We start from the raw sequence: 27,075 nt of genomic DNA on the forward strand, positions 1-27,075 counted from the left end.
CGTGGATACAGGCGCCACTCTTGCCGGGGCTTCCCTGAGGAAGGCCAGTGAGCCACTTGGGTGCCAGTCCCTAAGGAAGCAGGGTGGCCATTTGACCTCGACCTCGGCCACCCATGCAACAAGTAGAAAGGAGGAGGCGGGGTGTCGAATGATCCGTCTTTGGACTTCGGGCTGTCGCTTCTCAAAACAGAAGTTTCTTCTAATATCTCTACCCAGGTGCACGTGATGAAAATCATTAACTAGGGCTGGCCAGACTTGATGGCCACCTTTGGGAATGGACATAAAGTGCCTGGAGCTTCCCTCCTAAAAGTGAGTGGACTTTGGTTTAATTTAGAAAGAAAAAGACTCATTGTAACATATTTTTTGATGACTTTTACCTAAAGAGATAGAATGGTGCTGATTGTTTTTAAAGCTCGCGTCTTTTATTTATGTGACTTTGAAAGATTGATTGAGGTATTCAGAGCTTGGCCCGTGGGAAGCTTCGCCGGAGATCACTTTAGGTGGCTCGTGGCCAAACATTGAAAGGCTAGCAAATATGTTTATAGTTCCTTCTTTTTGTGCCAAGTGATACTTGTTTTCTCTTTGTAGTAGTGACAGGAAGATTTCTTTTAGAATACATTTCAGTAAAAAACACAGAGTTGATTTAAAAGTATGAAGTCAGTAATAGCTCGGTAGGTTTGTAGACGTGCCCACGTCATGCCTGACATTTAGGAAGTGGTGGCCTGTGCTAATAGCATGGTGCTGTTAGTCAAAAAATATAATGTTATTGTTACAAAGGGGAAAGAAAAGGGATAAGCTGGTTGTGCTAATAGATTAAAAATTCTTTTTAAAAAAATTTATTTTATTGAAGTATAGTTGATTTGTAGTGTTGTGTTAGTTTCTGCTATATAGCAAAGTGAGTCAGTTATGCATATATATATTCTTTTCCATTAGGATTTATTACAGAATATCGAATATAGTTCCCTGTGCTCTGCAGTAGGACCTTGTTGTTTATCCATTCTGTATATAATAGTTTGCAGCTGCTAATCCCAAACTCCCGTTCCATCCCTTGCCCATCCCATCAACCCCTGAGCAGCGACAAGTCTGTCTTCTGTGTCTGTGAGTGTTTCTGTTTCATGGATAAGTTCATTTAGGTCATGTTTTAGATTCCACATATAAACAATGTCATATGATATTTGTCTTTGTCTAAGTTATTCACTTAGTATGATAACCTCTAGGTCCATTCATGTTGCTGCAGATGGCATTATTTCATTCTTTTTTATGGCTGAATAATAACATTGTGTACATGTACCACATCTTCTTTATCCACTCATCTGTCGATGGGCATTTAGATTGCTTCCGTGTCTTGGCTATTGTAAATAGTGCTGCTATGAACATTGGGGTGCATGCATCTTTTCGAATTACGGTTTTGTCCGGATATATGGCCCGGGAGTGGGATTGCTAGATCATATGGTAGTTCTATTTTTAGTGTTTTGAGGAACCTCCATACTATTTTCCATAGTGGCTGACTTAAAAATTCTTTTTATTTTTCCAAGTTGTCCATGAAAAACATTATTCACTTATTTAAAATTTTTTTTTGCGGTACGTGGGCCCCTCACTGTTGCAGCCTCTCCCGTTGCGGAGCACAGGCTCCGGACGCGCAGGCTCAGCGGCCATGGCTCACGGGCCCAGCCGCTCCGTGGCATGTGGGATCTTCCCGGACTGGGGCACGAACCCGTGTCCCTTGCATCGGCAGGTGGACTCTCAACCACTGCGCCACCAGGGAAGCCCAAAAAACATGGTTTTTAAACGATGGTTAGTTTACCTAGTTCATCTGGGACCTTGACGTTGCTTTAATCATTTTCTAAAGTTTGTGGGAGGTTTGTGGGAGAGGACAGTTGGAAGGGGCCCCATGGAAAGAAAGGCTTCTTGTGTGAATTGGAAAGCTGGGTGGGCTGGAGACTATTGCCTTCTTCCAGTTATATCTCTGTGGCATTTGCCCAGTGCCAGGGAAGAGCCTGCTGGCTGCCCTCCCTGAGGAAGAAGATGCCTGTGGAGGGAACGGGGCCTGGTAGGCTCTCCCCCTCTTTGCTGGGCCATCTGCTGTGACACAAGATGAGGTAGAGTTTGGCCAGTTTAGACCTCAGGGATCCTCAACCTCAGCACTATTGATATTTTCGGTTTGACAGTTCTCTGCCTTGGGAGCCTGTCCTGTGCACTGTAGGATGTTGGGCAGCATCGCTGGCCTCTACCCCCTAGATGCCAGTGGCACCCTCCCCCCAGTTGTGACAACCAAAACTGTCTCCAGGCATTGCCATGTCCCCCGGGGGGTGGGAGGAGTAGGAGTGGGCAGAATTGCAGCTGTTAGGACCCCCTGGATGAGTGGAATGTGTACACTCTATGAAAAGCCATGCCCCTTACTGTCCTTAAGGTGACTCATCCTGTCTTTAAAAAAAAAAAAAAGAAGAACCTGCTGGGCAAGAGATTCGTGTTTGGATTATGTTCTTAACTCTGAGTTCAGCTTCTCATTTAGCAGCTAAGGAAGTCTTGAGCTGTTGGAAGAAAGCATTTGGGAAGTGTCATGGGCTGACGTGTGTCCCTCTCCAGATTTACACGTTGAGGTCTTAACCCAGCACCTAGCAAGTGACTGTATTTGGAGACAGGGCCTTTAAAGAGATGATTAAATTAAAACGAGGCCATTACGGTGAGCCCTTAACTAATCTGAGTGGTGTTCTAAGAAGAGGCGATTAGGACACGAAGAGAGATGCCAGGCATGAGAGGAAAGCCCATGAGGACACAGGGAGAAGGTGGCCGTCTGCAAGCCAAGGGGAGAGGCCTCAGAAGGTAACAAATCTGCTGACACCTTGATCTTGGAGTTTCCAGACTCCAGAGCTATAAGAAGATAAATTGCCAGTGTCTAAGCCCCCCGGCCTGTGATATTTTCTTATGGCAGCCTGAGCAGGCTAATATAGGAAGCGTCGTGTGGTTATTTTGGTAGGTGAGGAATCTCTCGGTGTTTTTGGTAAACCTTTATTTTAGACCGATGATGAGTTCTTTAGTGCTTTTCTTTAGACAGTCCGGTCTCAAGAATTCTCCATAAGCAAAGAGTTCTCCGTGTTGCAAAGTCATGCCCACTAGAGCTGAATGCCACCCCCCACCCCCTGCAACCTAAAACACGTGTACATGCTCCGTAAGGTGGAGGTGCTGTCCCCAGATGTTTCCTTTTGCTTAATGAGTTTACAGGGGTCACATTTCAGGTTGTGCTTTGGATGGTTGGTTAGTTCTTGTGACTTGGATTGTGCTAGATTAATTTGATGAGAATTGTAATAGTTGCTGCCCCCTGTTGTGTGCTGGTTAGGTGTGCAGTGCTCTTCTAGGAGTTTGACGTGGACCATCCCATTTCATCCTCCTGACAGCCCTACTTTACAGGTGACAAACTGAAGAACGGTTTTGGTTTAGAAAACTTAAAAGCTCATTTCAGTTTTTTTAAAAGGCTCATTTTAATTTGAATTTCTGCAGCAAATTGTATTTCGCAACCTGTCTCTATGCCCTTTCCTATTTGAGTTTTCTTGTAATGGCCATTTAGAGGAAGTGATTTTTGTTGAGGGAAGAGGAATTGGGGATGTGTGACCCTTCAGTGATTTGGAGGTAAATATGTGTGTACTCCATTGTTGCTGGTAGAAGCAGAGAGCAGAAATGATGTGACGGAGGAAAATTCTGGAAACTTCAAATTATCCCAATCACTGTAAATCCATCAGAAGCATAATATCTGTTTTCAGAGTTAGTTTCCATATTGATCCTTATTTTTTTTAATTCACTCTCTCTGTAGGAGAGACATTCGTGCTAATGGCGGGGGTGGGGGAGTGCAGAACATCTATTTCTAAAATGTGTGTACTCACCCTGTAAAAGGAAGTGATTTGAGTCTGAATACTTTTTAGCTTTTATACAGTCAGTCCCCATGAAAGTGCAAAGAAAATTTAAAACTGGAGAACCTCCCCCGCCCGCATCCTCTCCCCTCTTTTTTCTGTTCTCCAGATTAAAGGCAGTCAGAGGCTCTCATACGAGGAATGACGCAATTGTGTCCGGGTAAATCAAAGGACTAGGTAGTAAACAGACAACACCACTTGTCCCACCTCGCGGGGTTTTTTTCCCTAAATAAGCTGCTTAAAGAACTATGCATATGTACACATCCGTGCATATATATACACACACAGGAAAGTGCACAAATCATAAACACACAGCTTGATGAATTTTCGTGAAGTGAACGCACTCCCGTAACTGGCAGCAGATAAACAGGCTCTGACCTCAGAAGCCTCCTCTTGCCTCCTTCCTCCCCCGCCTGGATCTATATCCTGACTTCTAACGGAGATTGGCTCCGCCTGTTTTTTTTTTGTTTGTTTGTTTTTTGTGGTACGTGGGCCTCTCACTGCTGTGGCCTCTCCCGTTGCTGAGCACAGGCTCCGGACACGGAGGCTCAGCGGCCATGGCTCACGGGCCCAGCCACTCCGCGGCATGTGAGGTCTTCCCGAACCGGGGCATGAACCCGTGTCCCCTGCATCGGCAGGCGGACTCTCAACCACTGCGCCACCAGGGAAGCCCTCGGCCTGTTTTTGACCTTTAAGTAAATGCAGTCATGTAGCAGGTACTCACTCATGCCTGTTAATTCTTGCTCCATGTTTGATTCATCAGGGTTGACCGTGTTGCATGTTTATTGTAGTTTGTTCACTCCTGTCCGCCATATGAAGTCAGAGTATGAATAAGTCATTGATCCTTGAACAATGAGGGGGAGGGGGTTAGGCGTGTCGACCCCCAACCAGTCAAGAATCCAAGTACTGGTACTGCTTGCTGTCTTTGCCTCAAAAACAAAGGAATTGATAAATGACTCACACAAGAGCAGAAGCTCAAACAGTTTGAATAGAATAAGGACTCAAACGCTAGTTCTTCTGATTTTACATATTGTGATCTCTAATCAAACACAAACTTTTCCCCAAACTTAGTTAATTTAAAGATGTGTAAAATGAAAATACAGGTACTTTATTTATTGAGAAAAATCCACATATAAGTAAGTGGACTGGTGCAGTACAGATCCATGTTTTTCCAGGGCCAGCTGTATTCCATGACCCCTCTATCCCCATCTCTTCCTGATGGACAAGTGGGACGTTTCCAGCTTGAGGTCTCATGAATGGTGCTGCTGTGGACCTCCCTGAGCTTATCTTGAGGACATGTATTATGTGGCTTTGTTGGGCCCTTGGGGATATTTGTGTTTAGCTTTAGTAGAAATTGATAGTTTTCCAAATTGTACGAATTTGTGCTTCTCCACCCGGGAAAGTGCCAGATGCTCCACATCCTCATCCACACTTGGTATTTGTCATTTTTCGCTTTAGCCTTCCTCATGGGAGCATAGCAGTATCACAAGAAATGTATTTAAAAAAAATATTTATTTGGGGCTTCCCTGGTGGCGCAGTGGTTGAGAGTCCGCCTGCCGATGCAGGGGACACTGGTTCGTGCCCCGGTCTGGGAAGATCCCACCTGCCGCGGAGCGGCTGGGCCCCGTGAGCCATGGCCGCTGAGCCTGTGCTCTGCAACGGGAGAGGCCACAACAGTGAGAGGCTCGCCTACCGCAAAACAACAACAACAAAAAATTTGTTTGAGAGAGGCTTCATTTTCTTGCTCTGAAGTCAAGTTTTAGACGTACAGGATAGCCACATCATGGTAACCCTGAACCTAAACGTGGCAAAATGGTCGCATCACAGCAGCCTTGCCTTTCTGACCAAGTACTCTCCTTTTATTCTTACTTTGATTTTATTTTGCCTCATGACAACTTTGCACCATAGCTCACACTAGCTCAAAGATTGCAGCCTCTGTCCTAACACAAATCCTTGCTTCTACCTTGATTCCTCCCAGTATATTCTGCAGCTTGATCTTTCTTTCCTTTTTTTTCTTTTTTTGCATTTCTTAGTTTTGATCTTTTTTTTTTTTTTTTTGCGGTACGCGGGCCTCTCACCGCTGTGGCCTCTCCCGTTGCGGAGCACAGGCTCCGGACACGCAGGCTCAGCGGCCATGGCTCACGGGCGCAGCCGCTCCGCGGCATGTGGGATCTTCCCGGACCGGGGCGCGAACCCGTGTCCCCCGCATCTGTGGGCGGACTCTGAACCACTGCGCCACCAGGGAAGGCCCAGTTTTGATCTTTTTTAATTGAGGTGCCGTTGGGTTGTAGCATTATGTAAGTTTCATGTGCACAGTGTTACATTTCTGTTTCTGCATACGTTACGACCAAACACCCTCTTCTTGAGTAGTTTTCATCATAAGGGGAACAGTAAAAAAAGTATAAAATTTACTTTCTTTTAATTGTAAAGTGAGTGCATGTGTATTAAAAATTGGAGAACAGAGAAAACTGATGAATGAGTTACTGGTGTAACTTTCCCTTCAAAGGCAACCACAGTTAACACAAACCTTTTAGCATATGCTGTTTTCTTCCTGTCTTGTTTCCGTGTGTACATTGTTTGATGAATTATAACCACGTAGCACATGTGTTTTTATTTCCTGCTTTTTTTTTCATTCAGCATTTTAATGTAAGGCTTTTTTTGTATCATGATGTGCTCTGTAAATGACACTTTAAGTGGCAACATATTATTTCTTTGAGGAGACACCTTTAATTTACATAACCAGGGCCCTGTAGTTTTACAAGTTGATTCTTATTGTCACTTTATAAATATAATGTATTCATTCTGAACGCTGGCCCTGCAAAGCAGAGGCAGGCCAAAGACATACAAAGGGAAAGTTGAGGGAGGCCCAGGCCTGGGTTATGGTGATCTCATGTTTGCTATTTGGGTGGAGATGCTCTCGTTTCAGTCCTCAATGCCTCCCAGCTGCTTCCTGCTGCATCACTGAGATTTCTTGTGTTTCCAGGCTGTTGTATTAACTGGGGCTGAGCCTTTGTCAGTCACTAATATCCCCTGAGCAGTACTGGGCTGTTTTGTGCCCAGTGATGGAACCAGGGGCCTGGGGGACCAGGGCTTGTTAGAGGACAGCCCCTGTACAGTCAAGCCGGAGACAGCTGCTGTGGCCCTGGAAGAGGTACCTGACCCACTCAGAGCCCTCCCCAGCTCTGGGGCCCCACGTGGGACTTTTTTTTTTTTTTTTGGGCTGCATTGGGTCTTCACTGCTGCACGGGGGCTTTCTCTAGTTGCAGCGCTTCATTGTGGTGCATGGGCTTCTCATTGCGGAGCACGGGCTCTAGGCTTGTGGCCTTCAGTAGTTGTGGCTCGCGGGCTCTAGAGCACAGGCTCAGTAGTTGTGGCACACGGGCTTAGTTGCTGCACGGCGTGTGGGATCTTCCCAGACCAGGGCTCGAACCCCTGTCCCCTGCATCGGCGGGTGGATTCTTACCACTGTGCCACCAGGGAAGCACCCCACATGGGACTTTTAAACACTAGCATTTTATTTTTTCTAGTATAAAAGTAATAATTTCTGTTAAAGAAAACTACTGATTTCTCTTAGAGAAAGGTTAAAGATGCAGTAGCTAGAATTTAAAGCCCGACTTTCTATTAACATTTAGGTATGTTTCCCTCTGATCTATAATTTTATCGGATGGCTATTGGGTGACATTATTTTCGTTGGTTTTTGCTGTTAGAAATGAGAACTTAGTCTACAGAGACTATCTTCTTTCTTTTTTTTTTTTTCGCCATGCCATGGGGCATGTGGGATCTTAGCTCCCTGACCAGGATGGAACCCGCACCTCCTGCAGTGGAAGTGCAAAGTCTTAACCACTGGACCACCAGGGAAGTCCCTAGAGGCTATCTTGATACATGAATTTTTGCTACATCTTGGACAATGAATTTCTGGAAGGGCTCTGCCATTTTACACCCCATGAAAGCCAGAATGGCCCTTGTTCCAGGGTCAGGATAATTTTGCCTTTTGCCTAGTGCAGACCCCCGAGATTGGGAAAGTTCAAAAAAAAGAGAGAGAAAGAAGTAAAAACACATGCTTTCCTTTCTTTGTCGGCCACAAATCAGGCTTCCTGTTTATTAATGTGTGAGCCAGGTGGAGCTGGAGGGCAGTAGGGGCCTGTGGTCGATTGAGGACAGGCTTGCTCCGTGGTAACGCTAACGCTCTGTGGATAGACTGGGGGAACCGAACACCTCACAGTGGTGTGTGTTTGGTGGCTGTGAGAGATAACGGAGTCTGCAAGCATACAGTAAATGTTTGTTGAACGAATAAAAGGCTTTCTAGATCCAGTTTCTCGTGACAAAGCTGTGTGTAGACAACAGGGCCAAGGGCACGTCTGTTTCCCTGCAGAGGAGGGTGAGGGTTGTAGTGGGGTCGTTGGAGCCCAGGGTCGCGTTTCCCTGCAGCAGCATCGTTAGGAGAGGTGTGAAGCGCTCCCTGTGAGGGCCCTGCCACGCCTGAGCTGCCCTCGGACCAGCCCCTCAGCCCCTCTACCACCTGTTTCCAGAGGTAAACTCCTCCCAAGCGACAGGTGTTGTAACTTCTGGCGTCTTACAGGCGCCCTTGGAAACATCCCCCATGGCCTTCCCGGGGGCTCAGTGCCAGAGCCACGCCCGGTGGGGCAGCCAGGTCTCCAGGGGAGCGCGGATGGAGCTGAGTCCGGTTAGGAGGCGGGTTCCTGGTGAAGGGCTGGCTCCCCGCCGCCTGGCTTGGCTGCCGAGCACCTTGAGGGGCTGAGAGCCTGGATTCAGGCACGGCTGCCTCTGTCCACGTTGGCCTCCTCCTCTCACTGGCTGTATGACCTTGGGCGAGAGAGTCCAGCTCTCTGAAAACGGGTGTGATGACAGTGCTGGGGGGGGGGCGGGGGGTGAGGACTGAATGAGCTGATGCATGTCAGGTGCTTAGATCCCAAGCGTGTGGCCCCCGGGAAGTACAGTAGCAGTGATAGCCATTGTCAGGGATGACAGTGGGGTGGAGGGAGGAGCCATGCGGGCCTGGGCGGTGGCACTGGGGACCCTCCGTGTGTCCTGCTGTGTCTCTGTCCTTGGGTTCCTCCCTAGGGGGTCGTCTGAACAATTCAGAGGTGGCTCTTGGAGTCTGCGGTAGTGTGAGGTCTTCAGGCACCGGTTAAGAGCGATGCCTCTCGGGTCCACCTGCTGGACCCACAGCTGACTCTGCCCCCCGCCAGCTGCAGGACTCTCAGTGTGGGAGGGGGGCGATGAGAGCGCCCACGGAATGGGGGTCAGGATCAAGGGAAGTAATTCACATGGACAGCCGGCACACGCTGAGCGCTTTATAGCTGTTCTTGCTTATTGTCCTGGTATCTGGGGAATTGCCTTCCATGTAATCATTCAGTTCTGTTCAGTTCTCTGGCATTCTGTGGGCTGCTGCTGGGTGCTGCCACACCAGACCTCTTCTAGAACCCGTGAGCAGATGGCCTAGCGAAAGCGTCCACGTGTGAGTAGTGTCCCTGCACGCTGGGTGCCTGGGGCATGTGAAGGGATCCACGCAGAGCGACCGAGCACCTGCTGTATGCCAGGCCTGGGGTGGGAGGCGAGCAGTATCTGGTCTCTGACCCACAAGCTTGTGGCTGAGATTTAAGGCTGCAGACTGAGAGCTGTGTGCTGTTTGGGCAGCAGTGTGGGGTTTTTGTGTTTTTTTTGGTTTTGGTTTTAAATTTAAAAAGTTGAATCACAGGGTCACATAGTTCAGTATTGGTTTTTTTCTTATAAATTTATTTGTTTGTTTTTGCTGCATCGGGTCTTCGTTGCTGCGCGCGGGCTTTCTCTAGTTGCGGCGAGCGGGGGCTACTCTTCGTTGCGGTGCACGGGCTTCTCATTGCGGTGGCTTCTCTTGTTGCGGAGCACGGACCGTAGGCGTGCGGGCTTGGTCGCTCCGCGGCACGTGGGATCTTCCTGGACTACGGCTCGAACCCGTGTCCCCTGCATTGACAGGCAGATTCTTAACTGCTGTGCCACCGGGGAAGCCCCAGTTCAGTGTTAAAAGGTACAGAAGCGTGTACATTGCATACTCGGTCTCCCTCCCACCCACTCCGTTCACCTACCCTGTGCCCCTCCCCAGGCAACCACTCATCAATTTCTTCAGTGTCGCTCTGGAGAAACTTTAACCATCTACCAAAAAAAGTACAAGTATTTTATATCTATCTAGACAGACATGCATGGATGTTTCCCTCTTTTATTCAATTGTTAGTACACCTTACACACTACAACCTATTTTTTTCACTTAACAGTACACCCTGGGCTTGTTCCATATCAGGACATAAAAAGCTTCTTTATTCCTTTAAATGTTTTCTTTAAAGTGTTTTAATAGGATTCCATCGAATAGATGTACTTTAAGCAGTTTACTACAGATGAGGTTTAGGTTATTTCTAGTTTGCTGTTACTAGATGTTATGGTGAATGGTCTTTATACCCATTTTGGAGCATATGGAATATCTCAAAGGGGAATGGTTGGGTCAAAATGAATGTCCATTTGTAATTTTGATAGCTGTCGCCAGGTTTCCCTCCCTCAAGGTAACACTGATTTAGGCCCCTCCCAGCAGTGAAGGTGCCTGTTTGGCCATCCTGACCAAGCACAGGTGTTGTTAGGCTCTTTGATCTTCGTCATCGTGCTAAGTAAAAAAATTACCTCTCAGTGTGGTTTTAGTTTTGCCTAGTACTTTAAAATTGAATTGGTTGCCAACATTTAAAAACTGAGTGTTTGCATCTCACAATCTTATGTTTTGTCTTTGTCTTGAAGAATTGGATGGTCTGCTGTGCTGGGCTTATGTAGCATTGTATCCTGGTAGGATCTGGGGGCAGCTACTTCCTTCCCATGAGATCTGGTCTCCTCAGTGTGCCCCACCCCACTGGATCCTGTGTTTATTTTTGTTCATTTATTGTTTTCTGTTACTTGCTGGGCTTCTGTAGATTTGAGTTTGCCAGTCCTGGTCTAGAGAGAAACGGGTAAGTCTAAGGGAGAACAGAGCTGCTTCGTCTTCTCTTCGGGAATAACAGAGTTGGGTTTTGACGGATAAGTAGAAGTTGGGTGATGGGCTTGCCTGAGCAAGTCTGTTGTGGATGAGTCTTGCACAGGGGTTGGGAGTTGGAGAAAAATGAAACAGCCAGGGACGAGCTAAAAGTGCAGAGTTCTGGAGCTCACCTGCCTTGGCTGCAATCGGTGGCTTGACTGTGAGGACCTGGGATGAAAAGGTAACAGGGGTGAATTTGAGTTCATAATTATTGAATGGTGGGGTTGGATGCAATGTGAGAGGTGTCATGTGCTCTGAGCAGAAAGAGACCAATAGGGGAAGACTTAAGGCACGAGAAATAGGGAGAGGCGACAGTTTGCATCATCCGTGACTGCCCCCTACCCCAGAGAACCAGAGTTAACAGTTTGTGTGTGTGTGTGTGTGTGTGTGTGTATTTGTTTCCTAGTATTTTTTCCCATGCATATATCAGCATATATTATTTTTATTAAAATATAGCACAATAAATTGCTTTTCTTTTGCTTGCTTTTTTCCTTCTGTTTTATCACTTGGATCTTGTCCTGCCAGTGTGTGTGTCTCTACCTTATTCTTTCCAGACTACAGTCCATTGTACAGGGGTCTTGCCGTAATGGGCATTTGGTCATTTCCAGGGTTTTGCTCTCTCTCTGTATTGCTGCTGTTGGCCTCCTAGGGCATTTCCCGTTGGTCACCAGTACCAATATTTGTGTCCTTCTAGGTAGACTTGCTAGGTCAGAGGATCTGAGCTTTACGGTTGAAGAAGTTGCTACATTGACTTGGCTTTTTTCATTGGTAAACAGTAGTCCCACCTTATCTGAGCTTTCGCTTTCTATGGTTTCAGTTACCCGTAATGAACCCGAAAATATGAAATGGAAAATTCCAGAAGTAAACAATTCATAAGTTTTACATTGTCCGCTGTTCCGAGTAGCATGATGAAATCTTGTGTCTTCCTTAGTCCTGCCCTGGACATGACTCATCATCCCCGTGTCCTGCATATCCTGCCGGTAGTCACTTAGATGGGTCTCCGTTATCAGATCAGCTGTCCCAGTATCACAGTGCTTGTGTTCAAACAACCCTTATTTTACTTAATAATGGCCCCGAATAGTGATGTTGGCAATTCGGACATGTCAAAGGGAAGCTGTGAAGTGCTTCTTTTAAGTGAAAAGGTGAAAGTTCTCGACTTGAAAGAAAAGAAGTCGTATGCTGAGGTTGCTAAGATCCACAGCAAGGATGGATCTTCTATCAGTGAAATTATGAAGAGGGAAAAAGAAATACGTGCTAGTTTTCGTGCACCTCAAACTGCAAAACTTATGGCCACAGTGTGTGATAAGTACTTTAGTTAAGATGGAAAGGGCATTAAATTTGTACATAGGTATTTTGAGAGAGACCACGTTCACATAACTTTTATTACAGTATATTGTTATGTTTTATTATTGGCTATTGTTATTAATCTCTTACGGTGCCTAATTCATAAATGAACCTTTATCACAGGTATTTGTGTGTAGGAAAAACTCCGTGCTATCCTCAGTTTCACGCATCCCCTGGGGGGGTCTTGGACCGTATCCCCTGTGGATAAGGGGGACAACTATAGTCTTGTTTCTTCTCCAGACAGTAGCATTCCTGTGGCCAGAGATACTTCAGACTTCAGTGAACTACTTCCTTCTTTGCATTCTTTCAGATCCTAGATTTTATATTCTCCCGGTTTAAAAAAAAAAAAAAAATCTAGCCACTTCCCTGTTTCTCGAACAAAGAGCAGAAGTTTCCCTTCATACCTTCCCTCCCATTCCTTCCAGTCCCCCCCACCTGCCCCCCCAGGCATCTGTGCTTAACAGTTTGGGTTACGTCCTTCTAGACCTGCTGTCCAGTGTGGTAGCCACTAGCCGCATGTGGCTGTTTTCATTCATTAAATTAATGAACTAAAATTTAAAATGTATGTTTCCAGCGCTCAACAGCCACGTGTGGCTAATGGCTGGTGTGTTCGATGGTGCAGCTAGAGAACATCTCCCTCTGCACAGAAATGTCGGGGACAGTCCCGCTCTAGAGCAGCATTCTCAGACTTGGGACGGTTGGCATTTGGGGCCAGATAATCCTCTGTGTGGGGCTGTCTTGTCCACTGTAGGATGTTTAGCAGCATCCTTGGCTTCTACCCACTAGACGCCAGTAGCCCTTCCCTTCCCTGGACCTGCAGTCATGACAGCCAAACATCTCTCTAGACGTTGCCAAGTGTCCCCAGGGGCAAATTCACCCCTACCTCCGTTGAGAGCTACTGCTGCAGACTATTTTCTCTGTATTGCTTTTTTTAAAATTGGGGTATACTTGATGTACCCTATGATACAAGTTTCAAATGTACAACCTAGTGAGTGATTCACAACTTTTAAAGGTTGTACTCCATCTGTAGTTATTATATAATATTGGCTATATTCCCTGTGCTGTACAATAATATATCCTTGTAGCTTACTTATTTTATACATAGTAGTTGGCACCTCTTAATCCCCTTCCCCTGTCTCGCCCCTCCTCACTGGCACCCTCTAGTTTGTTCTCTGTATCTGAGTTCTCCGTGTTGCTTTTAATTTTCCTTTACATTCTTCCTGGATCTTTCCGGCGTCAACACTGAGACTCTAGCTTCCTGGACTCCGGCTTCAGGGAAGGTAGCTACGTCATGCAGGCAATTCAGCAAATATTTACTGAGTGCCTGCTGAGTGGCACCAGGGCAGAGATGATCATTTCTTCGGACGCCAGCTCCTTGTGGCAGTAGTTACATTGTCCAGAAACATTGTTCCCTTGGCGTGTCCCTCTCTAATATTTGTTTTCCTTGCGTTTGGCCAGATTGTGTGAAAAGAGTGCACATGTGGTTGGCAGGCTGTTGGCTATCAAAACCTTTGTTTTAGAGTCAAATCGTAAGGAACTCCACTTTGGTTTCCTTTTGTTTAAATTGTGTAAGCTGGAAGCAGCGTAGACGGGATTATTTCTAGCCTTACATCTTAGCCTAGTTGAATAGCCGTTGCTATTCAGGTGAGAAAATTTTCATGTTTTCTTTTTTCAATCTGGAAAAATAACGTAAGAGAAATAAGATCTACTTTTAATTGAATGCCTGCTGTGTGCTAGGCATTGTCTTACACCCTTTATATATAAAATCCTTGGTCTTCGTAGTAATTCAGCAAGGCGGGTCTTACTGTCAATTTACAGATAGGGAAAGTGGGGATCACAGAAGATGAATTGTCCAAGGGCTCACAGCTGGTGTGGAACGGGGCTGGGATTTGCGCACAGGCCCATCTGGTTGAAAAGCTGGTGTTTATTCCTCTAGCCCACGTGGTCCTGCTGTTCTGAAACTGAGACTCTTGCTTGTTATTTCTTTTTCAGCCTCTACATTAATTTCTCGCACTCAGGGGTTCTATCTTGTAGCCCATCTCCCCAGCCTGTCTAGAATGTGGGATAGGAGTTAATTTGGGAAAGTGACAGCTCAGTTTGGCGTTGAGAAGCGACAGCAGGGTGACAGCTGCCACCCCACAGCTCCAGGCAGCTCCCCCTCTTGGACCTCCGGGGTGCTGACGTCCACCCCTGGACAGACGGGGTGTGGCGGCAGCTGACAGAAGGAAAAAGAGTCGTGGGTATAAATCCAGATGTCGGGGGAGCCTGGCTGCCGCCTCTTCTGCTTTAACTGACCTGGGGGCCGGGGGAGGCCTTCGTCACTTGTAAATTTGCCACCAAGCCCAAGGCCGTCACTTGTAAATTTGCTACCAAGCCCAAGGCTTCTACTGCAGGACAGTAGTTCCCCAAATAGCAGATGATGGCTCCAGGTGCTAAAGTGATCCTAAGTAATTCACGGACAGGAACTAAATCACATTGAGATGTATAGCGAGACACTTCCTTTTTCAGTTTTCCTTCAACATTTTTTTAACCCTGTCAGGGCCCGCTTTTGAATAGCAGAAGAAACTGGCCAGCAGGCAGCAGGCTGGGGGCTGGGAGCCACTGCGTCTGGAATTTAGTAACGTTTGCTTCTCATTGTGTTGATTTTGATGTTTACCTTCTGTGTATGGCAAGTGATAGTGGTTTTGCGTTTATGATAGTGGTTACCTTTTAAGTTACCTTCTAAGACACATTTATGTACTGATAAACAAAATCCAGGTCAGGAGTTCTCAACCAGGACACAGCTGACATTTGAGGCTGCATCATTCTTTGTGGCGGGTGCTGTCCCGGGCTTTGTAGGATGTTTAGCAGAATCTTGGCCTCCTCTACCTACTAGATACCAGTAACTAACCCCCTTCTCCCTGTTGAGAATCGCTGATTTAAGGTATGCAAATTGAGGCAAACTGATGAAGTTAGAAAGTAGAGTTAGTTGGATATGGTAGAAATCCCGTGTGTGTGAAAAGGGCTGAAGTTTGGGAAACTCTTTGGGCGAATTGCCTTCAGTTGTGGGGTCCACTTGCTGATGTTCCTGGGGCATTGAGGTTTGTTCAAGAGCGAGGAGGGAGGAGATGCCTTGAAAGAGCTGCTCTAAAGCAGCACCGTCTAGTCGAACCTCTGCCATGCTGGAATGTTCTGCATCCGCGCCGTCCAGTCCATAGCCACGGACCACCTGTGGCCGCGGAGCGCTCAGAATGTGACTGCTGAGAATGAGGAATTTAACTCTTTTATTTAAGTAACTTAAATGTAAAGCTACCAGGTTGGACATCACAGCTCTGAAGAGATCAGTGTGCAGACGTCAGGATGATAGACTGCAGGCTTTAAAAGCTTAGACGCAAAGACACACAAACCAACAGGAAAGCATCTTATTAAGTACGGCCCAGCCACGTGGCAGACAGGACTATCAGACAGGAGCTTTGGGGCGGTGGTTAACTGCACCCACTTAACATTGGCTTTAGCAAAGTAAAATAAAACAAAAACCAATGTACTGGTGCCTAAGACTTGAGAAGCCCAGGGAACCGACAGACCTACACTCGCCCCCGAGGTGGGCAGGAGCCTCCTGTGGTCTCTGCATCCTCCTTGTGACTCCATTTTCAGGCAGACTGTCCCTAAACAGGAGCAAGGTGGCTTCCTGCAACTCCAGGCTTGTTTTCTGCCACCTTAACAGCCCCAGGGTGAAGAGCATGTCTTTCTGGAATTTCTAGCAAAAATCCCAGCCAGGCCTCTCACTGGCCCTTTCTCTGAGCCTAGCACCATGCTGAGGGCTCTGCTTGGCCAAGCTTGGATCCTGGGCTTGTCATGCCTGGAGCTCAGAGGTGGGGTTGGCCTCGGCTCAATCAGGTGGAAAGATGGAGGGAAATGGACGTACTAAATTATAACTGTAGGCTATAGAAGAAAACTGTATGGTAGACTAGGCTAAGGGACTGAATCTGAGGTAGGACACACTTGGATGGGGGCCCCTCCCTAAGGCTGGGGTGCAGACCTGGTTGGAGACAGTGTAGTTCAGGCCACTGGATGGCAGGACCAGAGCTGGTCTGCAGGTGGGGCAAGCAAGAAAGCAATCCCAGGGGTACCGATGGGGTGGCAGGCACAGCTGGCGGTTGACGCATTGGGTGTACAATGGGAGTGAGGGCACCTGAGTTCACAGTGTCCCTGGTGGGACACTAAGGGCCACAGTGACAGGGGGACCTTGGGAGACAAACCTGGGGGTGAGGGAATCAGGGCACTGGTGTGGAGGAGGCCTGGGGCCTGGGATGTCCATATTGAGAGGGCCCTGGTAAGGTGACCCCTGGGCCACAGTGGGGCTTGAAAGCCTCGAGGGACAGCATGTGCTGGGCGCATGGCTGGCCAGGGAACCATTCGATGGCCTCACTCAGCGCACTGCTGACCCGCCCACTGTGCCACAGCCTGGAAACCACAGGTGAGCTTTTTCCTCCAGTGGTGTCCCTCCAGCGCCCTCTACTGAGAAGGCTTAGCATTTCACTGACTGTAAAGGAGAGGCGGAAAGGAGTCTGTCCACATCCCAGAGCGGGCACTGAAGGGTGACTCGGGAGCTGGGAGCCAACGCATTGATATGAAGATTAATGAATGAGTATGGGGGGCAGGGCAGCTGATGTGCACACAGAAGAGCTCCGGTTTGAGCAGCCTGAGAGCCCTCACTCTCTATGGCCCCTAAGGATCTTTCCAATTTTATGTAATGAAGAGAGACTAGAAAAAAAAATAGAGCTGTGAAATAATTGTGCTGATGGGGCTGTCAGTGGCTGTGCAGGGTACTCTCAGGCTCTTAGCTCAGGATCTGGATCAGACAGACGTGGGCTTAAAGTCGGCTTCTGCCACTCGGTAGTAGATGGAGCTGGTGTAGCAGTAGATCTTGAGCAGGTAACTGAGTCCTCTCTGGGCCTCAGTTTATCCATCATGAAAATGGGGATGATGCTAGTACGTACTACGTAGGATGGTTGTGAACATTAAGTAAGACACTATTTTTTAAAGAGCATACACTTCTACATCCGTGACATTTTGAGAATCTATCTTTCTCATCACCCCTCACTGCCACCACCCTAGTCTTTGCTTGCCTGGATGACGGCAACAGCTTTCTAAATGATCCTTCTGTTCCCAATCTTTTTGGTCAATGTACAGCTTGATTAAGATACAGTTCACATGCCCTGCAGTTCGCCTCTTTAAAGTATATAATGCAGCAATTTTTAGATATTCACGGAGTTGTGCAGACATCACCACAATGTTAGAGCACTTCACCATCCCCCAAAGAAGCCTCACACCTGTTACCTGTTTCTCCTTTTGCCCACGGCAGCATCTTCTCTGCTCAGAAGCCAGAAGGACCTTTAAAAAAATGTAACTCAGGAATTCCCTGGCCGTCCAGTGGTTAGGACTCTGTGCTTCCACTGCAGGAGCATGGGTTTGATCCCTGGTTGGGGAACTAAGATCCTGCAAACCGTGAGGCGTGGCCAAAAAAAAAAAAAAAAAAAAAAATTAAATCAGATCATGCCACCCTGTGCTTGTAACCCTTCAGTGATCCCCACTGTGGATGGAGTAAAATCCAGACTCCTTGCCCTGGTGACAAGGCCCTGTGTCGTCTGTCCCCTCCTCCTCCTCCTCCGACCTCATCTTTTACCCTCTCCCCCGTGTTCGGTGCATTCCAGCCACACTAGTCTTCTTTCCCTGCAGATGTGTGTCAGGCTGCTTCCTACCTCTGGATCTTTGCCCTTGCGGTTCTGATCTGCCTAGATGGCACTTCCTTGCCTGGTTGCATGGATGTTTCTTCTTGTCACTCAGCTCACCTGTCACCCCAGCCTTCCTGACCACCCAGTCTCCCGGAGCCACACCCCTTCCCCACTCCTTCTCTTATCCCATGCCTTATTTTATTTTAGAGAGCTGTTTACTGTCTCTCTTCCTCCCCGTGGGAGGAGGACCTCGTCTGTCTTGCTCACTGTTGAATGCCCTAGGTGAGGACCTGCGTCCTGTGAGTGCACAGGACATTGTAGGTGAATGAATGTGTGACAAAAAGGGAGCAATGATCCCTTGTCTTCTTCTTCTTCTTATTAGATACTCAGTAAATACTGTTGACCTAAAAGTCATTGAATGTGTGCAGCTTATATCCAGTGCAGGTAGAAAGTGAATAAACAAGGTGACAATCAAGGTGATTAAATGAGATCAGCTTGGGGCTAGTTACACTGGGCTCAGGTGACACAAAGTCCTTATTTTACCCTGTGCCAAACGCTTACTACCCTTTGTTGCAATGAGATTGTGAGGAAGTAGAAGGAAAGGATCCCGTTCCAAAGTTAGGTCCCCACAGGAACTGGAATCATAGTTGGACCAGATGAGCACTTAATAAATGCTTACTATTATGGATTTAGCTAAAAAAAAAAAGAAATGCACATTTAGTCCCATAGGTAATAGATGTACAATGTGATGGAAGAGTAAGTAGGAGAAGGCGCCCCTACTCCCTCCTTCCCAAAGGAAACCGGTGGCGTCAGCTGTCGTGGAGGTTTTCTGCATTGGCAGGCATAGTCTGCACGGTATCCTCTTGCTTTCATGCAAGGAATGGCATCCTGGACACACCTTGCAGCTCCTTCCTGATTTAGCGTATCTTGCAAATGGGGCTATTCAGCGCATACAGCTCTATCTCCCTCTTCAAAGACTGTTGAGCATGCCATTGTATGGACGTTCCCTGCTTATTTGACCAGCCGCCCTCTGATGACCGGTTAGGTACGGTTGCAGTCTTTGCTACCACGTGCGGGCTGCCCTGAATGACCTGCCCCCTGTGCACATGCACGCCTGCCGGTTAAGTCACGGAGCGTTTAACTTGGTAGCTTGCTGTGAGTAACCTTCTGCTAGGACAAAACAGACAAAACTCATAAACAGCCTGACAGTATGTCATTCTCTTAAGTTCATTCTTCAGCTTTCATTAGAAACACTCAGCTCTGGGAGTCGTCATTACAGGATTATTATAGGATGGGGAGAGACCGGCTGGTTCACAGAAAAGTCAGTGACCATGGGTAGGTATCTGCAGATTGAAGGGTGTGCTTCCGTCAAATGCATCCTCCTTCCCTCCCTCATTCAGTGCTTTGCGTCCACGGATGGCCGGCTTGGGTGACACACACCCAAGAGCAGAAATGGGGCTGGACACCTCAAGGTTTCTGTATGTGTCTCTCGCCAACACGAATGAGTTATTAGAAGTGACACCCATCCTCGTGAGAGCTACCACCATCCTCCCCACCCCAACCCTAGCACTAGTTTACGGGAACCAGGATGCTATATTTAAGAAAGAGCATCGTGTTTCATCATGGAAATTTTGAGCATCTGAGCAGGCAACAACTTGCTGGCTTGCTAATCTTTAGAGTCCCGATGCCCAGGGACTGTGTGTGCTCAGCTCTGCACCCCAGTACCTGGGCAGGGCCTGCCTGGCCCGTAGGAGGAGGGGGAGACGGTGGGTCCGCAGGTGACAGGTGACTATGTAAGTCATCATGGCCACGTCTGGATGGGTTGCCTTCAGCTGGCAGCATCTCAAGGGGCTGGTAGGGCTGGGGTTCCTTCCTCCCAGCCTGTGGGGTTGGGTGGGGAGGTGAACAGTTCAGCCTGGGGTCTTTCCATGAAAGACCCTTAACGAATGCTCGTAATTCTCAAAATGCCTGTTTACAGCCGCTCCTGAAGGATGGGCTGCCTTTTTTTGGCACGAGTGAGGGGGTGGGCATGTGTGTCTCAGAGCAGCTGAGTTTTGCCAGAGCTGGGCAGGTGTCCCTGGCTTCACACAGGCGACCTGAGGGCAGGCGTGCCTGGTGAGCTGCCCTCCGGGGGCGGCCCTGGGAATCAGTTTGCCTACAGCTGGTACGCTGGCCTGTGTTCAGGTTATGCGGGGCGCCGAGTCATCATCTTGCTGGCGTGTTCCTCCAGCATGTTGCTAAAACGTGGAGCCGAGTGTGGAAGGAGATTCTTTCCCTTCTCTTTTTGTATAGTAATCTTGGTGTGACCAGCACCCTTGATAGCATGTGGGGTGCGAAGACACTGGGTTTCAGAATAAGATGGACCTGGTTCAAGGCCAGACTCGGCTGTTTCTCACATCTTGGTAAACTCGGGTGCTTTATTCAGCTGTCCTGAGCTTTCCTCTCTCACCTGCAGAATGTCAAAGTGATAACAGTACTTGTTGCTCTGTATTTACTTTTTTAACTTAAATCTTATTTTAAAAACGAATCCTACTTTTTGAAATAATTTGGGCTTGGGGACAAAGCATCTTTGATTTGGACCACAGCTTCTTAGATGCCTCAGCTTTGTTTTCCCCTCTCATTGAAGGATGAAGCCTCAGATGGGGCTGTGGTTCTGACTCAGTGAAGATGCTTTAGAGAAAGACATTCTGGGAGGAGTGGATGGGTGTGGGCGTGGCCTTGACGGTGTGGGCGTGTCTTTCCCACAGGTGCTGCGAGTGGCTGAGATGCTGTGGTGCAGGGGAGCCCAGGCCCCGCACGGTCTGGTTGGGGCACCCCGAGAAGAGGGACCAGAGATACCCTCGAAATGTCATCAACAATCAGAAGTACAACTTCTTCACCTTTTTGCCTGGGGTATGTACGGGCAGGGGCAACATCGTTTTCTTCTTCCTACACCAGATGTATGCAGTGGTACCAGTCTTAGCAGACTGAAGTTCCTGTGGCAGATTCTGTGAACACCCCGTCTTTTCCATGTCACCTCAGCCACTGGCCATTCATCTTCCCTGGTCCTGAGCACCTGGAAGGGGGCTGCCTTCTGTCCGCAAGGCTGTGAGACTCCACTTGATTGGTTAGAATAACTTCACATTTATTTGGTGTGTTGGGCCTAAGAGTGAAAAAGATATTTTGAGGACATAGCTTTGTTCCAAAAAAAAAAAAAAGAAAATCAGGAGGGGACTTCCCTGGAGGCGCAGTGGTTGAGAGTCCGCCTGCCAATGCAGGGGACATGGGTTCGAGCCCTGGTCCGGGAAGATCCCACGTGCTGCGGAGCAACTAAGCCCGTGTGCCGCAGCTACTGAGCCTGCGCTGTAGAGCCTGCGAGCCACAACTACTGAAGCCCACGCGCCTAGAGCCCGTGCTCTGCAACAAGAGAAGCCACCACAATGAGAAGCCCGCGCACCGCAACGAAGAGTAGCCCCCGCTCACCACAAGTAGAGAAAGCCTGCGCACAGCAACAAATGCAGCCAAAAATAAATAAATAAATAAATTTATTAAAAAAAAAAAATCAGTGCTTACATTCCCCCCCCACCCCTCATTATCATGAAATACATATTTGGAACAGGAAAGTTGGGAGATAAAAGTGTAGAGAACTTTTTTTTAAAGGTAAATTTTAACACTATCATCCAGAGAGACTTTTTGTTAACATGTTTGTGAACTTATTTTTTTTAATTGAAGTCACTTTTTTTTTTTTTAAATTTATTTTTGTCTGCGTTGGGTCTTTGTTGCTGCACGTGGGCTTTCTCTAGTTGCGGCGACCAGGGGCTACTCTTCCTTGCGGTGCACGGGCTCCTCACTGTAGTGGCTTCTCATTGCAGAGCACACAGGCTCTAGGCGCGTGGGCTTCAGTAGTTGTGGCTCACAGGCTCTAGAGCGCAGGCTCAGTAGTTGTGGCACACCAGGCTTAGTTGCTCCGCGACATGTGGGATCTTCCCGGACCACGGCTCGAAGCCGTGTCCCCTGCATTGGCAGGCGGACTCTCGACCACTGCACCACCAGGGAAGCCTGTTTGCTAATGTTTTGCGTAGTATTTTACTCTGCATTCATCCCTTTCGTTTGTTAAATTCATGGACAAGTACTCTGAAAACCTTGCCCGTAAAACACCTTTAAGTTAAACATCTGTTTTTATCTAGTGTGGCCTCCAGAATACACTGACTGACTTCAGAAGCAGCAGCAGCAATCAGTTCCAAAGCTGGAAGAAAAAAAAAAAAATCACTGTTTGATTTATTGAGGGAGAACATGGAAATGCAAATACCTTACACTGTAGCTTAAAGTCAACCTGAATGTTTTTTTAAGGGTGATTTTTTTTTTTTTGCGGTACGCGGGCCTCTCACTGCTGTGGCCTCTCCCGTTGCGGAGCACAGGCTCCAGACGCGCAGGCTCAGCGGCCATGGCTCACGGGCCCAGCCGCTCCGCGGCATGTGGGATCCTCCCAGACCGGGGCACGAACCCGTGTCCCCTGCATCGGCAGGCGGACTCCCAACCACTGCGCCACCAGGGAAGCCCTTTAAGGGTGATTTTGAGTACATTTATTGCTGCCTGGCTTACTCCCCTCCCCCAGCCCCCTAAAGCTCAGTATCTTTTTTTAAAATTAATTAATTAATTTTTGGCTGCGTTGGGTCTTCATTGCTGCACACAGGCTTTCTCTAGTTGTGGCGAGTAGGGGCTCTTCGTTGTGGTGTGTGGGCTTCTCATTGCGGTGACTTCTCTCTTTGCGGAGTACGGGCTCTAGGTGCGTGGGCTCAGTAGTTGTGGCACATGGGCTTAGTTGCTCCGCGGCATGTGGGATCCTCCCAGACCAGGGCTCAAACCCGTGTCTGCTGCGTTGGTAGGCAGATTCTTAACCACTGCGCCACCAGGGAAGTCACGAGCTCAGTATCTTAAGTCAAGTGAAAGTTTATTTCTCATTCATGGAAATTCTGAGGCAGATCAGGCCATTCTCCTCCATCTCACAGCTACATTATCTGGAATACGTGGGCACCCACGTCTCCATGGCAGGACAAGAGCGAGGGGCCGGACAGTGCTCCGAAGGGACACGTGATTTCTGTTCGTTGCCCAAAATGAGTCAGGGGGATCAGTGTCACTTCCAGGGCACGTGGGGGCAGTTGAAACTCCTGCCACATGGGATGAAATTCTGCTGTAGATATTGTATGACGTTGAGATCATACCAGGGAGATATCCACTTATCTCACTCGTTTGATTCAGTCTTACAGCATAAGCATTTCCCACTAAAACCTCTTCAACAACATTTTGAGTGGCCCTTTCTGTACTTACAAAATAGTTTAAGAAGGGACTTCCCTGGCGGTCCACTGGTTAAGACGTTGCACTTCCACCTCAGGGATCAATCGTGGGTTCAATCCCTGGTTGGGGAGCTGAGATCCCACGTGCTGCTCCATGTGGCCAAAAACTAGGAAAAAAAAAAGTTTCCGACTTTCCTGGTGGCGCAGTGGTTAAGAATCCGCCTGCCAGTGAAGGGGATACGGGTTCGATCCCTGGTCCAGGAAGATCCCACATGCCGCGGAGCAACTAAGCCTGGTGTGCCACAACTACTGAGCCTGCGCTCTAGAGCCCGTGCTTCGCAACAAGAGAACCCACGGCAATGAGAAGCCCGTGCACAGCAACGAAGACCCAACTCAGCCATAAATTAAAAAAAAAAAAAGTTTAAGACATAAAATCTCACAACTATAGCCGAAGCCTCCAGCATACCCTCCCTGCCCAGAGGTCCCCACTGTCTTGAATCTAGTGTTTATAATTCCCACGTGTATCATTTGTTTCTTTACTTTGACAAATTATGTTTTCGCCACCCAGGTGTATTTTCCTATACAACATGTAGAGGTGTGTAAACCGTATATGTAGGTACCATGTGAGTTTTGTTCTTCTGGGGGGGTGTTTTGAAATGTCACTCATCCCCCTCTAAGCCCACCCAGCTGCATCAGACCAACCTGAAGTGTCTTCTCTCTCCTCTCTCTCCTTTCCAGGTGCTGTTTAACCAGTTCAAATACTTCTTCAACCTCTACTTCCTGCTTCTCGCCTGCTCCCAGTTCGTCCCCGAAATGCGACTGGGAGCACTGTACACCTACTGGGTCCCCCTGGTGAGTCAGTCGGGTCGTCCGTTCAGTAACATAAGAGGTTGGGCAGCACTGGTTCTTTGTCCTCCAGGCACCTGGAATGGGACTCGGCCTTTCAAGGGAGAGGACGCCCTCAGGCCAACACGTTGGGAACCCCTGAGGTTTTCATGTGAGGCTCCGTTTCTGCCACTACCGGGGTCAACTGTAGTGATGCCTGTGCTACTCATTCCTTCTGTCCGTCAGCTGTTCAGCCTTTCCTTGTTTCAGCAAATATTTTTTGCATGCCTATCGTGAATCACTCGGTTCTAGGCTCTAGTACACAGCGGTCATGAGCAAGGCAAAGCCTCCGACTCTTTGCATTGTGCTCTTTGGATCGTTTTCTGTTTATTATGTAGACTCTTTCAGCGTGCAGGGTTGACGGGAACAGGTTCTGTGCTTCAGTGTGTATGGAGGGTGACGGACCCGACGCCCCTCCATCCTTCTTGTGCCGCCTTTTCTTTCTTCCTGCCTTTTTGGAAATGGCTATTGAGCACCTGCTGTGTGCCAGCCACGGTGCTGGGCACTGGGGATGCAGCAGTGACTGAAACGTAGAAAAATTCCTGCCCTCGCGGAGTTGACTTTCAGCGGGGACAGACAGTAAAACAGCTGAGCGTAATTGTTTCAAGTTGTGAAACTGCTGTGAAGGTAGTAGAAGGTCGTAGGGCAAATGTGGCATCCCAGGCACAGTTAGTATTTGTTGAGTGCATGAAGGTGGGAGATGTGGAGGGGCGGTCTTAGCCAGGGTGGCCGGGAAAGGCCTCTTGAGGAGGTGATGGGAAGAAAAGCAGGAGGGTGGGAGGATCCCAGGTTCAGGGAGCAGCAGTGCAAAGGCCCTGCGTTCAGCACAAGCTTGGAATATTGGAAGAACAGAAAGAAGCCCAGCGCGTCTGGGGCACAGAGAGGGTGAAACTGACATTTCCTTTCCTCCGGAGACATGATGAAATATTAATTTTCATTACGCAGGGCTCGGAAGGAACACTCGGATTCTCTGTTCACAAATCTTGTTAAATTTTTCATTGGGAGAAGATTGTTAAAGTAGAAAAGGTGTTTCCTCCTTAAGGAAACAAAAACACACGTTCTTTTGGACGGTAAGGATTTGGTGCACAGGCACTTAGGGAGCAGAGGAAGTGGATGCCAAGGGCCCAGGGAGCGGGGTCCACACGCCATTGGTGGTATGTTAATCAGACAGGTCGTGTCAGCAGTTCCAGCCCTGGGAAGAGGAGGGGGGTTTATTTCTTCCACACAGGCGGTGGAGGTGCTTTTGGGATGCGGGAATCGTTCTTTTCTGCTCTGAGTCATTTGTGGGTGAGGTAGGATGTTGGGATAACAGACATTCCTGTCTGCATCAGGGTGTGTGCTTTTACACAGTGAGTGTCACTAACTCAGAGGCCAGGCTGATAGAAGCCGGGGGGCGGGGGTGCTCGTGTCCCACCTCAAAGCAGAAGATGCTGCTTTGTTCCATCGCTGCAAACATGGACCCAGAGTTGCCCAAGAGGTAGAAACTTCAGAGTTTTACCGGAAGGACCTGAATTCTTTTTAGTTTTTTAGTTCCACAGCAGTTTGCTACATACCTATATAAAGTCAAACTGTAAGTCAGTTATTTAAGAAAAGTTAGTCTGCAGTGTGTATACAGTATCATCTATCACCCTGCGTTTTACTGATTACGTTTTAAAAATATAGTTATTTGAAAGGTAATACAGTCACACGATTCAGGAAACGTGTGAAAAGGTACCTCATGAAAAATCTCCCTTTTATCCAGTTCCACCCCCAAAACACTGTCATTCATTTCTTTTTCCTCCTTCCAAAGTTTACAAACAATGAATAAGTTTTTTCTGGACTGGCTTCTGCCATTTACCATGATTTTTTTTTTTTTTTTTTTTTTTTTTTTGGATCTTTTGATGTAGGTAGGCTTTTGGGGCAAGAAGCCCATTTTGAACTCACAGTAACAAAATAAAGACTTCTAGTCTACATAGAAACATGCCACATAAATCTATATCTTTATATATATATATATTTGTATTAATAGAGGTAACCAGCCAAGTGTTACAATAGGGCTTTAACTACTGTCAAGTGGTTGGCCGCCCTTAATTTTATGGCAGCTGGGAGTACCTGAAAATGAATGGTCTCTGGGCTTAGAGGGACCTAGGATCTAATTGTAGCCCTGCCATCTACTCACTGTGCAAGCTTGGAACATTCATTTAATATTTCTGGAATTCCACTTCATCATCTGAAACATAAATTGTCTGCTTTCTTGGCTGGGCGCGCAGATTAAATGAATCCTGCTTGTAAAGCAGTTAGCAAGTGGTCTTGTGCCCAGAAAATACTGAGTAGTCAAAAAGTCGTTGTTACTCTTTAGATTCCATGCAGGAAAAACAAAAAAAGGAGTCACATCTGGAAAGTGTCCAGGCCCTTTTATCCCCAAGGGCATCAGTCCAGTTCAAGCCCTTTTCTCTGTCTCCAAGCCACCTTGTCCCCAAACCTTCCTGATCCTGCAAGCCTTCCTCAGAACTCCCAGTAACTGTAATTCTCACCTCTCGGTTCACTGTTTCTCAGGCTGCTGCAGGCTCTCTCTTCGTTTTTTCCTATCAATCATTTTTCAAGTTGCTACAAACCCCAACAGGTCCTATTTCAGCAAACTTGAAGCATGTTCATCTGGATAACTCTACCTGGCTTGAATCTGCAACCAGATCCATGTTGGCACAGCAGATTCAGTCCGGCATCAGATGCGGTGTTGTAAACCATTCGTCCCCAACCATTTTGGCCTCAGGGACGGGTTTTGTGAAAGACAATTTCTCCTCGGACAGGGGGATGGTTCAGGCAGTAACGTGAGCCATGGGGAGTGGTGGGGAGTGGCGGATGAAGCTTCACTCACTCACCTGCCACTCACCTCCTGCTGTGCCACCCGGTTCCTAACAGGCCTC

General features: G+C 47.8%; 1 protein-coding gene across 1 annotated transcript in view; it reads left to right on the plus strand.

Moving 5' to 3' along the window:
• The first annotated feature begins 234 nt into the window (after window positions 1–234).
• Window positions 235–27,075, plus strand: part of ATP9A (ATPase phospholipid transporting 9A) — a 126,153-nt gene continuing 99,312 nt past the window's right edge. Inside the window, exons 1-3 of the mRNA XM_024750188.1 lie at window positions 235–309; window positions 20,762–20,906; window positions 24,026–24,139. Coding sequence (XP_024605956.1) covers window positions 24,101–24,139 — 39 coding nt within the window. The 5' untranslated portion in view covers window positions 235–309; window positions 20,762–20,906; window positions 24,026–24,100. The remainder of the gene's footprint in view (window positions 310–20,761; window positions 20,907–24,025; window positions 24,140–27,075) is intronic.

Source organism: Neophocaena asiaeorientalis, unplaced genomic scaffold (genome assembly GCF_003031525.2).
Source record: "Neophocaena asiaeorientalis asiaeorientalis breed wild unplaced genomic scaffold, Neophocaena_asiaeorientalis_V1.1 scaffold606, whole genome shotgun sequence".
Lineage (NCBI taxonomy): Eukaryota > Metazoa > Chordata > Mammalia > Artiodactyla > Phocoenidae > Neophocaena > Neophocaena asiaeorientalis.